Below are 18,317 nucleotides of genomic sequence, written 5' to 3' on the forward strand. Positions count from 1 at the left end.
AGTGAAATGGGCACTATGTTGTGCGCGGGACAAAGTATGCCAACTAAATCGGCACAAAGAGGCGGGCCACTTCAGCGGCGCCGTCTAAGCTACAATAAACTTAATTTCCCGAACTAAACACTCCGCCCGGCTCCGCTTGTCCCCCTCCTCCCCCTCCACTCCCCCACCTCTAGATAAACTGACTCCGTACACATTGTTAAAACTATCTGTAAGAGCCGTCGACAATTCAGACTTGTTATTTCTGCGTCAAAACTTCACAAGTTTGAGGCTTGAATTTCAACGCGACTATATTTTTGAATAATAAATAATTTTACGGTTACTAAATTTAAAGTTTAGGTATTTTCAAAGTTTAATTTTAAATAAGTGTTGTCAGTGACTTGTAATATGCGGTAAGTATATACGAGTAATCTCGGGCTTCATCAAAAAATAAAATACTTTTTAGTCAATTGTAAATTTAGGTAAAAAATTTTTAATTGTTGTTACTTTTCTGTTGGCTCGGTCTACCCTGCAAGGTATATAGACGTAATTACATGTATGTATGTAAACTTAGATTACTCAAGTATTTCGTAGAAATTTGAAGGACGGTATGAAGATTAAGACGTTTTGTACCACGGGCAACAGGCATTATCTGTATAGTACACCATACTTTAAACTTTTCCTGTACTACCGACTAAGGGAATTAATGGTTTTCAAGTCCATCACTAAGCCATACAGCTGAACGTGGACTTTAAGTCTTTTCAAAGCTGTTGGCTCTGTCGACCCCGCAAGGGATAGAGACTTGATTTAATGTATGTTGAACTGCTTGTTAAGAAGGTATAAGTTCTAATGCTTTAGAGTTACGAGTATGAATAACGTCTGACCAACTAAAAGCGGTGCTTGGTTGCGTCCGAGCACACTTAGCGGCCGAGAGCTGTTTGCTTGCTAGGCAAAATAATATTTTTAATAACATACCGGAACTCAAACTGAGAGACTACTAGACGAAAACCTACAGAAGTAACTATTTCGAGACGACAAGATATTAGGATTACACATTTTGGGTATCTCGATGACATAATCAAATTTCATGAAAATAAGTTTACAAATATACCGTCGCTAAAACAGTCTTGTTGCGAGGGTTTCAGAATTCACAGAGATTTTTTTAAATATCTTCAAAGAAAGCTACCTATAATTTAATCTAAGTGTCATCAATTTTTTATTTATTTTATGATTGAACAAACAAACAAACACCTCCAATAAGGCGAATCTTTAGTCCCGCCCTCTGCCCCACAGCAAATAGCTTCGTCGCAACGATATTGAGTCGTGAACTTCAAACCTTTATTGTTTTCTTTCGAAATACTCCCACTTATTAATGTTATTACTCAATACGTTGCACAAATATTGAGACCTTTTTCAATCTTCGTCCTTATGATACTAACATTAATAAGGTTGTACCACCTACGCGTCTAATCTTCAAAATAAGACTCGGAGACATCGCGTCGTGTTTTTATAATTCACACAGTATAAATGTTAACCTTTTAAAAAAAATGCTGACCTTTTGCCTTACCAATACAAAAAATAATAGGACCACTCCATCTCTTTCCCATGGATGTCATAAAAGGCGACTAAGAGATGGGCTTGCAAACATGGGATTCTTTTTTAGGCGATGGAAAGTGACAGGTTGCTAACCTGTCACTATTTGAATCACAATTCTATCATTAATCCAAATAGCTGAACGGGTCGTTGTTTTCAAGACTTTTGACTCTGTCTACCCGACAAAGGATATAAACGTGACCATATGTATGTATGTATTACGCCAATGTTAGCTTGGCGTATGTATACTGGCACAGTTAAGTTCGCTCAATGTTTGCTCGTCTATAAAGCATAATTAATAACATTAATCCCGGTCACATCTGCTCCATCTCCATTCCCGCACTAGATGCGCCTCCGCCCATACAAGCTAATGCACCTGCTCTCAAAGTACTGACATACAATGTCTTTCTTCACGAGTGCTCACGAGAGCAATGGAATACAAGTACTATGTAAAGTTCTTGTAGGTGTGAAAATTCCTAGCACAGTATTAATTTTTAACATTGATATGTTGCTGTGTGGTTTCCTGCACTTTAGAATAGAACCTTGATATCATAAAAGGTGGAATTTCTCTTGTAGGCGTTGTGCTAGCAATCTGTCATAATTTAAAAACCAATTCGATCATTAAGACAAACATCTGAATGGTAGCCTTTCAGTCTTCTCAAGACCCTGTCTACCCCGCAAAGGATATAGACGTGACAAAATGTATGTTAGAACATGTTTAAAAAACTGTTGATCGAATGTTATCGACTACCAATTTTTTATAATTCATATTTATCTATCATATATTTTTGTTATATTATGACTACCGTACATAAAATATTTGAATTTATTTGTAAATCCTTGAACAATATGATTTATCCATATCACAACTCTATAGAAACGTCATCACTAGAAATTCTTCGAGGTGTTCTAATTAGAAGCAAGTAGGTGGTGACGATGGGTGGGGGGCGCGGGGTGGGGGAGGTCACGTGCCCGCGATAAATCCTCGCAAACAATTCCACTCTTTGTACGCAGCCTATAAGCTCATCGCACAATGAGAATGCAGCAAAATTATTATTTTTTTATTTAAATTAAATAAATATCTCTCCGTAATAAGTGAAGTCAAACCCAGTTTGACATCGCTAATAAATGAGCCTCAATATCTAGTGTGATTCAGTTGTATCTTATTATATGTTGTATGATATATCTTCTCGACAATTCTTTTTCCTAGCGTCCTACTAGCCTAAATAATATACTAAGCTCCTTCCTTCTGTATCATTTAACTCACTATGTTCCCTGTCCCTGACAATGTCAATGAGTTATGTTCTTCTACGGACTTTATATTTAGATCACGCCTCTTCACTGTCATTTCCAAAACGTTTATTCAAAGAAACACCAAACTTACCCTCATTTAAGTAACCTAATTGTCTTATGAGTATTTTATATTTTAAAAATTTGTCACAAAACTTCTTACTGGTTTTTCAGTAAGATGCCAGTGAGCGTCGCTACCACGATTTTGTTATTTCTTTCGTTTTAAATTAGCGGGGCGTCACGTCGGACAAGAATGTGTCTCACACGGGCGTACGCGACCCATAGCACACCTTTGCGAGACTCAAACTAAGAAAAATAAGCTGGCTTTTGAAAGGAAATTAAACTGAATGAATTATGCTCGTATATTTTCTATAAAAAAGAATGAAATTAAAAATGATTTACCTAACCGTGATTTCATAAAAGAAAGTTATCAAGTCTCTAGTATTCTAGGCTTTGTTGTTATAGGCATTACGAGAAATAAATGAAAGCATTTTTTTCCATTATTTTGTAGGTCTGATGCTAAAATTCACTAAAACCAGTAGGTATAATTAATACTTACAGAGTTTAATCATTATAGTATTAGTTATATAAGTTTTGCACATCAAGCAAAATAAAAGGCGAAATAATGACCTGTACGAGTGGCTGCTGATGGATTATGATAAACAGATTCCGTAATTTATGAACGCCGTAGGTATCCTAGTGTATGCCATGATCACCTCGTCGATCAATGCTAGTTCGTCGGCGTACATATTGATCGATGGTTTCATATTCCCAATGCTAAAATTCCACATTATCTTAGGCTGATATGGATATTAACGTTTATTAATTTATTGAGAAAAAATAATAAATAAACTCCAAAATCTAAGTGTAAATGAAGTGGAAGTTGTACGGCACACCACGGCTGATTTACAATCTCATTTATTTTCTTTCAGCGGCTTTCAATGAAATTTCTAAAATGAAAATGATTCTTGGTAATGTTTTATTATAATGTATTGAAGTCCTAGTTATTCAATCCTGAAATTCAGAAAAATAATCAGTTCTTTCCAACTTATTTCCAAATTTCAGTGGCTTACTAGTTTGTATTAACAATGGCAGCGATAATACCACAAAAAGACATCAAAATATCTCTCAAAGTTTATTAGCCTTTTCCTTTATTGACTTTTACAATCTGCACGTGATGAAACAACAGCTGACACACACTACCGGTTAAACTAGCCAAAATAACACAGTTAATAATCTAAGACATATTCGATACGTGTCTATTAAGTATTCAAAATATTACGTCATATTACTATATTATCTTAGATATAGTCGAAAAGCTAGAGTCACGAATTCAGCGAGCAGCGAGCACCGATACCATTGAGACGGGCGTTATCCGGCCCGGTCCGGCCGGCGCCGGTAATCCGATTAGCTGTTATAATGCCGATCGCCGTTCGCTGTAACTATTGTCTTTGGGTTCGGTTACCGGACACCGTACGCGGTCAGCCCTCACTAATTATCATTAGGGCTGAAGATATATAGCTATGTAATCTCAGGATTTCTACAAAGAGGCTTGAGATATTTTCACTCATACTAATGGAATACATTTTATTATTTCACAATATTAAACCTGCTATAAAGTGACATTTTCCATTAAATATCATGTAATTGTTAATTACTTGCCAACTAACCCCTAATAAGTAGACAACACTATTACTCCGCCCCGAGTGCACTCCTTGCACAGTGCTCATTGTCGTCATATCTTGATACATTATAAATACCAACTGAATGAATAGATATACTTAATCATTATTTAGTCAAATATTGATTAAGTATATAACACTTTTATTAAGCTCGTGCACGATTTTGAAGAAAATAAAAACATCTGTACCATGTGAAAAAATCACACACCGAAACTCAAAATGGCAGGAAAAAATAGGTAGAATATTAAGTTAAATTTAGTGAACTTTTTTTTTTAACTGAGATACCTTAATAATGTTAAAATTATGAGATAGCTTCCAAACACCTACTTCTAGTCATAATTCGTCGTATTTCCTTTAAACTTATTACAGGTACTTCAAGTTCGATCAAGTTCTTAATAAGCAATTAATTTAATCACTCATTTCTCCCCAGAAATCTAAGACAATGGCGGTTTAATCGCGAGTCGAGTGCGACTGTCAATTTTCTTTACCGTCCGTAATTGCGGCGTCATTATCTGACGTCGGAACTCAAACAACGAGTACTCCATTCAAAGAGCATTGCGACCGAACCCGGGGTAATTAACTAGCTCCGCAAACAGCTGGCAATGTGACCCTCTTCACGATTAAGGCGCCAATCCGCAGCTACTTGCAAACACGCTGTTTGTGGGAACATTCGTGGGTAGAACGAGCAGGGGTGACTGAGACCAATCTACTAATATTATTAATGCAGAAGTTTTTAAAATGTGTTGATGTGTGTGGTTTTACTCTTTCACGCAAACACTCCTGAATGGATTTTTATGAAACGTTGCGGTAGGTAATATAGCTAGGAAACTGGAATAACATAATACATTAAAATTTAAACAGACTTAACAAGGGACGAAGTAGAGGGCAACAGCAAGTGAATTAAATAAATGTTTTCATGGTAGTTATGAAAGCAATTCATAAGAATCACGTCTTTTCAAATATAGGCAGGGCTAATAAGCTTTAAGAATGGCATTGTGTTCAAAAATTGACGTGATGTAACTATTAATTTTTCCTATTAGCTAAGGCAACCAATGGATAAAAGTGAATTTTGAAGGTATTTTTTACGGTCCAAAAAAATCTAGTGTGTCGGACGAATCTCGCGGGGCGTTAATTTCCGTAGACAGCTGGCATCAATGGAACCGTACCTACCCCATACTCCATTGCATCACACGCACTTATTAATTCAAGAGAATCACATTTGGGACGTCTCCGCGTAACGACATCGGCGGTAATGGAATTAGAGCGAACTAGCGTAAAGCAACTTTTCTTTTATTGCGTCAGCAAGCAGAATTAGGAATTCCTTTCAGAATTATGATTTTTAGTCATTTTCAAAATTATGAGTTTCTATAGATAAGGAATATACCTAGACATTTTCTAAAATTTCTGTCATCAATGCCTCGAAAACTTACTATGAACGAAAATTGGTCAATGGCATGGTTCAACTATACTCGTAATGATTTAGATTTTTATTTCGTTCTTAACAACGGCAATCTTCTTTTTCACATTTATTTGACTGTAGTTATCATATGGACCATGGCCTCGTGCGATACAAGATGTCGTAGATTTTGTTTGTTACTCAACTCAACGGTGAAATGTCGTCAGAGTTAGTTTTTTTTTGGGCAATCAATTTTTGAGGAGTTGGTGAATAATATAAGAACAGATAAACTAGATTCCAACATTTTTTTTGCTACGATAAACAGAATCTATAACCTGCGGAATCTAAAACAAGGGGTCGAATTGATTAAACCTTTAATCGGCTACTTGTTTGGTTTCAATTGTTCCAGTAGTGCAGGCCGCCGTCACTTGTTCCTGCAGCGCTGCAGCGCTGTACATCTCTACAGCTTTTGTGAAGCGCTTCATTATCCGCGTTTCTCGCCAACATTTTAATAACAATAGCATTTCTCTTCAAATGCCCCAGTACAGCTATTTACCTTTATATTTTCAACAATCCTTGTATAATAGCCCTAGATTTAATGCACGAATTATTTAGAAATATTTTGGATAAAATACTATTGTATTGTTTTCAGAATGTAATTATTTTAGTCTATCTAAGTTAACAAATTAAGGCATATGTCTGACATACTTCGAAATTCCACTTTCTATTCAAAACTTTCTAGTCCCGGCTGTTACCGGACACTTTCAGATATATTATTCTGGAAGGAAAATTATGCATTATGATTTATTTATATGATACTAAACTTATACTGTTATTAGTTATTTCCAAAATATAAACCAACGTAATGTAAATGATCTAGAGGAATGTCTGCCCTATTGTTTCGCGCGTAGAGCGGGAAATAAGCTGTTATAATTTACTGCGGTATTTCTGTGACGTTGAAATCTCAGCTCAACTCGAAATTGGACGCGGCTTAAATTCAAATCGCCTAAAATATAGAGGTGAAGTGGTAATTCAGTGACAATCGCCGGAGAATAATGAGAGGCCGCCAATCCGCGCCTGCGAATCCTTCCTCGGAATTTTATTGTCTAATTACCCGTGTTTCATGGCGATTTATTGCGTTTTAAATTATGCACGAAGGTGCTTCGTTTCCTCGCTCGCAATTGCGGGAGTTTTCATTAGCGGAGACGCTCCAAAATAAATATAATTAAATTACGACTGGGAGCTGGACGACTGCGGCAGGTGAAGCCTTTTTTAAATGAACATTCTTTAGTATATATTTAGTTAAGAGTAATGTTCACTGCCGTGAAGAAGAATATCTGCAGATAGAACTTTAATGAATTACCATTTACCGCAGCTATAATCTATTGAAAGCTAGCTTAAGCGAAACTGGCTGGAAGGGCAAGACCTAAATTCTAACTTGTCATCACTGTGAAAAATGTTTTACGCAAGATTCAATTTTGATAATTCTGAAAACCGTCAAAATGAGAGAGAAATGGCAGATGTCGAACTCTGAAACACAACATAGGTGCAACTAGAATACACATTGAAAATAATGAGATTATGCTGATGAAATCCAGTTAATATATCAGCAATGAAAAAGATGATAAAACAATTTCATATAGAGAAATTAGCGTTGCCAGTAGGCCTTATGCGCAGGAGTGTGGCGTGGATGGCCATTGAGAATGATGATAAAAACATTTTCGTTGATTATAATTTATTCGCAACCACTTTTATTGTCAATACCAAAGTATATGTATGAATATTGTTTATGATACACAGCTAGTACAAACGACAAGATTAAAGTGCTGTGCCAACATTAAGGCTAAGTCGTGTTGAGTAATCAACAGCCGCATTGACCTACACTAATCCCCCAGACTAAACAAACAGCTATTAAGCATGGCTCACACCATACACAACCGTTTGCGTTTCATTGGGCGAGCGTAAGGATCTGTAACTTTTAACTGGGCCTGGTTTCGGACAATTTTTTGATCACTTCATTTAAGTGTATTTGTTGATAATTAATGTGTTGACAACTGCTTGCGAGTTCTTTGTTTAGTTCTGACGATAGACCTCGTTGTTTCCTCGTTTGGTTCTTGTTAGGCACAAAACAGAAAAATTCTTACGTAACGTGTTTCTTAATGTAGGAATCTTTAAATTTATATTTCATCTAAATACTTTTCATTATAGTCATAGTACTCTGTTGTTCCATTATCATACATCGTGCTTGTTTCTCTTAGACCCCTAAGACAGAAACAATGGAAGTCTCTGCCTACCCCTGAATTCTCTCTTCACTCATTCACTAATTTTTACTTTATTTACATTCCCAGAAGACAAATAAGCCAATGTTTTATACATGATTATAGATGACAGTATGCAGTAGGCCTTACCCTGCCCTTAGTATGCGCAGTTATGATTTTGTTGTCCGAGTATAGTGTGATTATGCGGCGAGTGGCAAACAATTAGCGAGCAAACAGACAAACACACAGGTGTGTGCTGAGGACAAACAACGGCTTGTCAATCGCCCATATACTGAGATATGTCGGTGAGAATCGATGTAATTAAGACTAATTAATGGTTGGGACTTGGCCGGTGAGAAATTCATTTACTACAATATCCTACTAGTAATTTCTTTAATTACTTACTAATCATGCAATGATGAATGTGATATGATTATGATTTTTTTCTTGAAAGCAATTTTCGTCTTAAACTACATTTACAGGAACAAAATGCAAGCCTATTCTATTTCTTCAATTCAATAATTAAATGTCGAAGCTATGGACTAGTTTATCTAACGTTCTTAACGTTACAAATATTGTTGATCATGCAGTGTGAACCACGGCATGCCACCATATCACGCAAGTATTGCCTCATAGCGCACAAAAATCAATGCCCCAAACAGTCCGTGCAAAATAGGCAGTCATTCTCCCTTTTAGTGGCCTCGCCATAAAATTATGAGAGCAGAGACAGACGCGCCACGGAGCAAACAAAACAAGCGCCCTCTAGCGGTGGCCGTCGTAAAACAGCGGCTTTAATTAGACAGCGGGGGAACGCTTTAATTTATGCGCACTCGCAATAAAAAAATAATTAAAGCGCTTCAGCGCTCTAAATTATACGATACTGTATCGTACCTTTCGCCCTACGATTTGTCTGACGTCCGGATGTACGTTTCGTGTTTACTTTTTCCATGTGCACTGAAAATGTAACAGGCATGCCTGGAATATTTTATAGGGAAGTGGTTACGCCGGAATTCACTTACATCTGCGGTATGTTTTTGTTGTTTTGAATATTTACTCGTAGGAGTATCATTGGGAATAGATATTCTATATCACAAAAAATATTTTATTTCCACAAAATTATTAATGTACATAGAAGATGTAATTTTAATAACATACCTTATCTTACGGGGTTGACAAGACCAATAACACTTAGAATCAAAAAAGACTTTTCATCGGATGCTTTTGAGATCCAGATATAGTGACTAGCTCACCCCATAAAAGGAGAAATAATATTAGAGAAAAGTCTTAATTACGAAGCAGTTAGAATGTTTTATCTTCAGTACCAGACCAAAGGAAGCTTCATATTTTATTATTTATCCTTTGAGAAAAAAAGAAGTACTTCAAGCGTTCCGAAATATACAAATGAATGCTTCAAACAACTGGCAAAATTAATATTTTGGAGCGTAATTTTTCGTAACAAGTATAATGACTTCAATCAAAGGTATTCGGGAGACGACGACCCGCCGATTTAAAAAGTAATTAACGTGGGAAGCGGCGCCAATTAAACGGAGATATTCGGTAATGACCTCCCCCTCCCCCTCCCCTGCCACCGACTTTAGGCCCTCAAGTTGCGGGAGATTCAGTAATGACGTCATAGATTCTTGGGGTAAAATTTTTCATTCGGGAGAGGACATTGACTGACATCAACAAGCAGTCCAAGCCGCTGGGTCTGGAGATTTGACACTTGGCGTGTAGGTTCTATGGTCTAGGAGTGCACTTAAATCCGCCAATCTTTTCAAAAATTTTACGGGATTTATTGTTTCACGCGGGCGGAGCCGCGGGCGCACTGTAACACCACCTCTATACGCGTTTGAATACAATCTGGTTCGCATGATTATGCATTCAATATTGTTGGCTTACAGAGCTTTGAATATTTATTTCCCAGCTGCCATCTATCGTATTCCCACAAAACCGCAATCATTTGGGAAACCAAAGCGTTCGGGTGAGTAATATTATTTTATGAAGCAGAATGCAGCAGACGAATGTGCGGCCGCGCCGACCTCCTCGGGACACTGAGATGTGGTCAGGAAGGTTGAGACTGCATTTGCGTGGATTATTATTTCCGTACCTACCATGGCCAAATAATGTTTTATTGCAGTATACTAGCAGCACGGTGGAAATCAAATATGTTCGAACAAGCGATGTATGATGACTATTTCGATGCTCGAACTACTGAGAATGAAGGTGGCTTGACATCACTTTATATACTACTCGTATAATGAAAAACAAGATGATAATTTCCGGAACAAAAGAACGTTAGAAGCTGCAATGTACATTACATTGCAGCTTCTAACGTTCTTTTGTTTGCTGTTTCTGTTTGTGTGCTAAATAAATGGCAATTGTCTTCTTACTTACCATAATACATTGTTTTTTGAACCCTGTAATTTCACAAATATATTTCTTCTTTCGGGTTGATATCACAACAATTACTAGTGAATCGTAGGCCCTGCCTGACAGTGTATGTACAGTCGTGGCCAAATGCACCTGACTACCCTTATCGCGGATTAGACTTAACGTGAGTCGGACATTTTTTACCCATCGCAAATTGTACCATCGCGCGTGAAGTGTTAATGGTAACTTTCATCAACCTAAGGCTTTAACAACCTGCATATGAAATATTCTAATCCCAAAAGGTTGGAGTATTATACTAGCTTGTATGAACAGGAAGGAAGGTTCATCTGCTTCCGCCTGTATCCATAGGCCTATTGCACAAAGCGTATATGAAACAACGCTTGGCGCCCCGCCAGCGCCGCCAGCGCCGCCTGCTCGCGAATTATGAAATTGCAGCAGACGCGTGCCGTGATTAAGATTTTTACTGCAGCCTAAATGTATAGCCATGTCTGATCGAACTCCTGATTTTTATATCAAAGTGATAATAGACACGTCTTTTAGACAGTCAACTAAATTATTTCAATTTCTATAGGCGTCTGAAATCGCTGATGTGGAATATGTCCGCACTTAAAACACGCTCCCTAATTTTCACAAATAAGGTGGAATTTATGAATTATGTATCTTTCATAGCCGTATATCGTATTAAAATTCCTAGGCGCCAATTGAAATCATCAACCAAAGATTCATATATTGAGAAGCCTGAAAATTGGCTTTCAAGAAGAAAAAATGTGTTCACTATTTTCAATATTTCAGAAAACAACGTTTATCGTCCCTAGATGTCCGTTCTTCTGTGAAATGAACTTGTATTTCGCTGTTATATCGCCGACAATCACGGTTATTTATTTAGGGCGAACCAATGGCCTAAAACAATCGCAGACTTTCCGTTTCCTGCACGTTTCACGGCCTACTTGTTACGATTCGCAATAAGCCGTTCCTAATTTCTTTCCGCAAGATCAAGTATTCATTCGGCGATATGAAAAGGAGCGGCGCATAAAGGAATGCGGGATTATTCTCGGCATTATAACATCCATTGAGGCTGTACGTGACAATCGCGGGCCGCGCGCGACGTGCACCGCCCGCGCTTAGGATTTATCGCGCACACGTGATTGTTGTGGCGATGGAAAAGGCGAACGAGCCCGCGCCGGCCCACTGCTGTGGAGTCAAAGCTTCATTACTATATTAGTTGCCATAACATAATATTTGATTTTGTATTTATAAGAATACCTCTTTGAGAAAAGAAATCAAGTAAATTGTATGATGAAAGCGAAAAGTCTGTTATGAATATACACCATAATAAGCAGAGACGTCCCGTTATCTCACACAAATAGCTACTTAGTCGCAACACACTTGGTACCGAATTGGTATCTTGGTAATTCGAAAACCATATTTAATAATTTGTAGTACTTTTATGCGAGGACTCTCTTAATTTATTTAATCTGTAAAACGATGTTCGTACCGTGTCGAAGGCGGGGCTCACAGGGCGACGTAATCATTGCATTATTGATAATCACGCCGACAAAACACTTGGCACAACAGTCGTATTGAAACCTTCAGACTTCTAGTTAATCTCAGAGCGTTTGAACATTTTACGCCTTTGAGAGATTTAATATTGCAAAAAGAAGCCGGAGTTTGAAGAAAGTCTCGAGTGACGAGAGCGTAACCTTTTTATTTCTCGAGAAATCCCGGTTTGAGATTCGAATGAGGTTAAGAAGTTTATCTGTGATTCTGCCGAGGTCTCGGTTTTATTGCGGGGGCGGCTGCAACCGTGCGTTTGTCCGGGCGGGTCGGGTCCGGGCCGTGTCCGGAGGTCGGCGGCCGGACAAACAGAGGCGGTTTGCGTTTACCTGCGGGTGTTCCGCCCTCAATTGCCGTCACTCCGACTACGGTCGTGGTTACAATGATTCAAAGTAGAACTTGAGTGGAAGTACAGTCGCTGTGTATTAGAGTGGGTAACCTGATCCAAAGTAAGGCTGTTCTACAATCGTACCATAGTTGACGGGAATTCTGAATTAATTTTAAATATAATATCTACATCATGCTCAAGTCTTTGCTTCCTAATAGCCTGACGTTCAATTAAGTTTTAATAAACCATTTACGGGGAGCCATCCTCTTTATATATGAGGAATTGAAGAACTGAGTCCTAAAAATAATTTCCATCGTTATCTAACCTAGTATCAAACTCACAATACTTTAGGAAATTATTTTTAAATGAAGGACAAAAATACATTTATCCCAATTTTTATGTAGTCATAACTAACTGATGATTCTACTTTACAGCTGGAAAACCGAGAAAACCTGACGGTGAGCAAGATGAGCTTCGTGCCGTCGCTGGACGACGACGGGCGCCAGGTCACGTGCCGCGCCGAGAACCCCAACCGCACCGCGCTGTTCCTGGAGACGGCCTGGACCATCAGCGTAGTGTGTGAGTACACCTCGTCGTGGTGAGAGTGCTGGAGCGGCACAAGGGGGGCTGCATGGATGATGAAGAATTGTAAAAAGATCGCATGAAAGTCTCTGTTAAGAGCTAGCTGCCTACGCTGGTACATATGGTCTTATGGAATTACGAGTATTTGAAGAACAAATATCTTTTTATGGCTTGACCCAGATAGGCAAAGAATTTTGGTTTCACTTTGCGAAAGATGATATTCTTGTCAATGATGTCTTAACTGAAGATACTTTAGACTGAGCAAAGTGGCAAGAGAAATGGAAAGCGGTCCAGAACAAGTGAGCAACGAGAGCAATCAAGCACACCATAAAAGGATAGAAAAGCTAAATAAATAAATATATACGGGACAAATTACACAGATTCAAATTCAAAAATTTTATTCATTATTATAGGATACTTCATATCGCTTAATAATTGTCAAAACGTATGGTTTAACAACATTGGTTGACGTCAAGTAAATTACTTAAAACTAAGTTTACTGCCGCTTCCAATGCGTCAATGCAGAAGAAGCGGTAACAAACTGCACTGCAGAATTTTCTACAGCAACGTTAACTTAACAATATCTATCAATTAAACTTAGAATAGAATGTGGACGAGAGAACGAACGATTGAGTTAGCCTCGAAGTAAGTTCGAGACTTGTGTTACGAGATACTTACTCAACGATAATATATTTTATAATAAATACTTATATAGATAAACATCCAAGATCCAGGCCAATCAGAAAAAGTTATTTTCTCATAATGCCCTGGCCGGGATTCGAACCCGGGTCCTCCGGTGTCACAGACAAGCGTACTACCGCTGAGCCACAGAGGCCGTCAAAACTAAGTATGCCATACAACATCTCAGCATGCGGCCGCATCCTCCGCCGTAATGCTCCACAACCACCATTTACTAGCATTACCTTCTAACTACCCATTATCTATGCAGATCCCCCCGTGGTCCACCTGCGGCTGGGCAGCTCGCTCTCCTCCACGGACATCAAGGAAGGGGACGACGTCTACTTCGAGTGTCACGTGAAGGCCAACCCGCTCGCCAGGAAGCTCAACTGGTTGCATGACGTAAGTTATATTTGCATGTATATGCCAAAAACTTTGAACGCATCAAATTTTGCAATTCCGGTAGGATTTCGTTAAAATGCTCTCTTAATGCTGCCAGATAACAAATAAAAATAAATAATGATCATGCCTCTTAAAAATTTCTCATTTATTACATAGGTACTTACTCACTGCTTTTATCTAGGAACATATTAAAATTTATTTATAAAAAACTTCCAAAACTGTCCTATGAATAGACAAAATGTTGAAAATAGGAACAATTAATCTAAATAATAATTAAAGTTATATTCAAAGATTCTTTAATAAAGTATAGAAAATAACTGACATTCTTTGTATTTCTAAAATTGAGCCTTAGGCTTCATTTACATTTTTATCATCATCTCCAAGTAAAAAAACAAATTGCAAATAACATTGGATTTAAGTTTTTATGAATGATCCTCAAAAGAAAAAGTATTTTACAATTCTGGGATTTCAGACTTCATTTTAATATTCCACATTTTTGTCGAAATTGAAAAAACATTTCCAGCCCTTCAATTAATCTGAAAGAGTAACACGCTGAAATGGACAACATTAATTCAATATTGAAATTCGAGCCGCTTGAAAAGATTGACTGTAACAAATTAATCCAACAACAATGGCTGCATAAAGTAATAGACGCTGTACGGTCCGATAATCGCTTTGTACCGTTGCTGTGTTTTAATCAGCGACTTTTTTATTTTACGTTCGGTTCACCCTTTCAGGGGCAATCAGTCGCGCGACACGGATAGCGTCGCGCGTCGCCACCCGCGCCCGCCTACATGTTGTTTTTGCTGCATTGTTTCTACTTTTTGTTGCTCGCAGGTCGACCCACTTCCCCGCCCGTCCCCGCTCCGATGCGATTGTTCCTGACGTCCCGTTTTGTTGAGCGACGTTGATGCGTGCCGCGTTTCGTCGTATGTTTATTACGGTCTCGCTGAAGTGCTCGCTCGCAGTCACCGCCATACGATTCTCATGTCATTCTTCTTGTTTATAAACGCATTAAGCTGAGTAGGTTATATGTGTGTTATAAAGTTGGTCCGCTTAGGCAGCAATGAAAATAAAATTTTATTCCTTTTTTTTGAGTGTTTTATCGTGGACTAATTTAGAATGAAAAGAAAGCTCAAATAACTTCCCAAAATCACAATTCGTGTTGTTAGATTATCTTCATCATTAAGTTAGTAAGGATTTTATTTAAAAAAAATATTTACAGATTTTATTACTAGGTTTCACCTTTGTTACGGATACAAGATATTATACGTCTCCAAAATAAGGACAATCTTAAACATGCACAAGACAAAACTTATTTTCATTGTACATTTCCGTTTGTGCAATTGTAAGAATTGTATATTGCTTGAAATTGCACCGTCAGCCGTCTGAATTTCGCCTGCGACAATATAATCCCTTTATTCGGGGCTGGAAACGAATGCGGCGCGACATTGCAGCTGCGTGTGTCGGCCACTGACCGGTCACCCGCCTTCTGACTGTATCATTGTCCCTAGAAAACGAGATAAATTATAGAACTAAGAGATTAGTAGGGAGGGCCGTGTGGTTCTCGGCACCAATAGAAAAAAAAGGACCACTCCATCTATTTCCCATGGATGTCGTAAAGCCAACTAAGGAAATGCTTATAAACTTGGGATTCTTTTGAATCTCAATTCTTTCATTCCGCCCAATAACTGAACGTGGCCTATTGGTCTTTTGAGACTGTTGGGTCTGTCTACCCCGCACGGGGTAAAGACGTGATTATGTGTATGTATGTATGTTCACCCACGCCATGTTATCGCCACCTACACGAGCATTAGCACCACCTCCAAAAATAAATACAGGTTTTCCGCAAATTTCACGGGAACTATAGTTTTTACCGGGATGACAAGTACCCATTATTCTAGTCCATACTGTTTAATATATATGTAAAGTTTCAAGTAGATTGGTGCAGTAAATAATGCATAAAGAGAATACAACAAACAAACTTATTGTCGCTTTTATAATATAAGTTGGAATGACCACGATGTAGGCGAATGATTGGATTGGAGGTTTTGTCGCAACCCTAATCGCACACACTGCGACACGGACATCAATAGGCAGCCCTGAGCGCAACTGGACAAATATTTACGGCAGTTTTGTAAGCCGGCCGGCGAGCAGCGACGCGCGTCATTGTTTGTATGCGATTGTTTTTGACTAATGGCGCCGGCGACGCCGATACGCGCGAATTAAGCGATCCAATTTACTGCGCTGTCCGCGAGCGATTAACGATTTTTTTTACGTATTTATTATATCTATTTATTAGGAAAGACAGTTACGTTAACACAATTTTTGACGACAATTACGTTAACATAAAACATTTCAAATACATAATTTATGCTTTTGATTTTCTTTACAATTTTGCAGTTACATGATTAATACCTAAGTCCTCCGCAATTATCTTTTTATTTCTATCATTAAAGCACATTCTATAAAATGCACTTGTTTAACAACCCCTAGTCTATCCTTAAACAAAAATACATAGAGCGTTCTTACTCTATTCTAAAACTAGACTATTTCTTGGTATCCCTTTGAGAAGTACAAATGAAAAAAGGGCTGCGGACACAATCTAGATTTCACCTTAAAAGGCAAATAATAACATTTGGCAATAAACGGCTTTACAAAAATAATATAAAGCAACAGCAGACAGATAAATAATGTGTGGAGTTTCTGTGTAAAACAGCGCGAGCGGGCTAGGCTAATACCAAATATTAATATTAATCGGCGTTGTTTGCGCGCCATTTTTGTTTTACGATGCAATGGCGGTCAGTAATGGCGCGGGCCATCTCATAAGAGGGTCTCCGAAGCTTTCTGCGACAATGTCCTCGTAAATTATTCAGTAGCGATGTGAACATTAGCCGACATATTAAATGCGGATTGGAGGTGCGAGGGTCGGCTCCCTCGTTAATGCTGATTTTTTATTCAATTTTGCTTTTTTGACAACAGAAATACTTACCTCAATTTATTTGGAGTTTGGAGTGCCAATCTGTCAGTGCCTTTTTGTAGCTTTCCCTTTTTTGTTACTACGCTTTTATTAGCTTGGGTTGTATGTATGTATGTATGTATGTATGTATGTATGTATGTAACGGAATCTTTGAGCTTAATTTTCACTGATTTCTAAACGTCTGATCAACTTGGAACTTTGCACACGTATCAAGGACCGATGACAATGCAATATTTTGATAAGAGTTTCTCATTATCCTTATTAAAACTGCCAGGATTAATAAATTCATTTTTAGATCCTTCGTATGAGAGTAAGAGAGACAGAGATAGCACCAGTGCCAGTAATCTCCATACAAGAAACCAAGAAGTTCTGACGTATAATGAGTCAAAAAGAGATGTAATATATTTCCATATAATGTTACTATTAACCTGAGGCTTCTTTATTTCATCGCATTGCTCCATTTAGAATTACCATTAGAAACCATAGTAGAATTAGAAGAATATTTTAAAACAATAAAAAATATATAAGTAATAAAACAAAAGTAATTAATGAAAATTGAACAACTAAATTTACAAAAATACAAGAATAAAGTTACTACCTACAGAACTTTGCGATATTTAATACGTATTTAACATATTAATGCAATTCTTGAATTAACATTAGGTATCTTTTGCCTATTTATAATAGCAACACTGTAATACTCGTTTGGAAAATGAGTGACAGTTTTTTATGTCAAATAAGTTTTGCAGTAAGTTTTGATTGAATTCGATTCGAACACCTGTAAACTTTCTTTCTGTTGTTTTTTACCGGTGCCTGTGTATTTACCTATTTGCACTTTGTTTTGTGCTGATAACTTGTCGTTATTTGGAGTTTGGAATCTTCCGTTGAGTCGAGCTTTGTTCTTCCGGATATTCGTGTGATTTTATCATCTGAGATTGGACTCTGACTGTGTTTACTGTGTTGTGCAGATATTTTGAGATAGAACTCCTGTAAAAAGTACCTTATTATTTGAGATAGGAGTCCCAAGTTTGTGTTTGTTTTTGTGAAAGACAGATTTTACAACAAAAGTGCCACGATGTCTTCAGATAAACTTTGTTGCGTTCCTGGTTGTAAAGGCAGTGGAGGTATGTTTGAAATATTTTTGTTCCTGTATCAATCTGCCTCTTAATCTTGTGGTTTGATTCCTGGCAAGGCCACAATCGAAAAT

General features: G+C 37.8%; 1 protein-coding gene across 1 annotated transcript in view; it reads left to right on the forward strand.

Moving 5' to 3' along the window:
* Positions 1-18,317, forward strand: part of LOC106137737 (nephrin-like) — a 191,857-nt gene that overhangs the window by 136,298 nt on the left and 37,242 nt on the right. Inside the window, exons 6-7 of the mRNA XM_060954627.1 lie at positions 12,903-13,047; positions 14,000-14,130. Of these exons, the coding sequence (XP_060810610.1) occupies positions 12,903-13,047; positions 14,000-14,130 (276 nt within the window). The remainder of the gene's footprint in view (positions 1-12,902; positions 13,048-13,999; positions 14,131-18,317) is intronic.

This window comes from Amyelois transitella, chromosome 2 (assembly GCF_032362555.1).
Source record: "Amyelois transitella isolate CPQ chromosome 2, ilAmyTran1.1, whole genome shotgun sequence".
NCBI lineage: Eukaryota > Metazoa > Arthropoda > Insecta > Lepidoptera > Pyralidae > Amyelois > Amyelois transitella.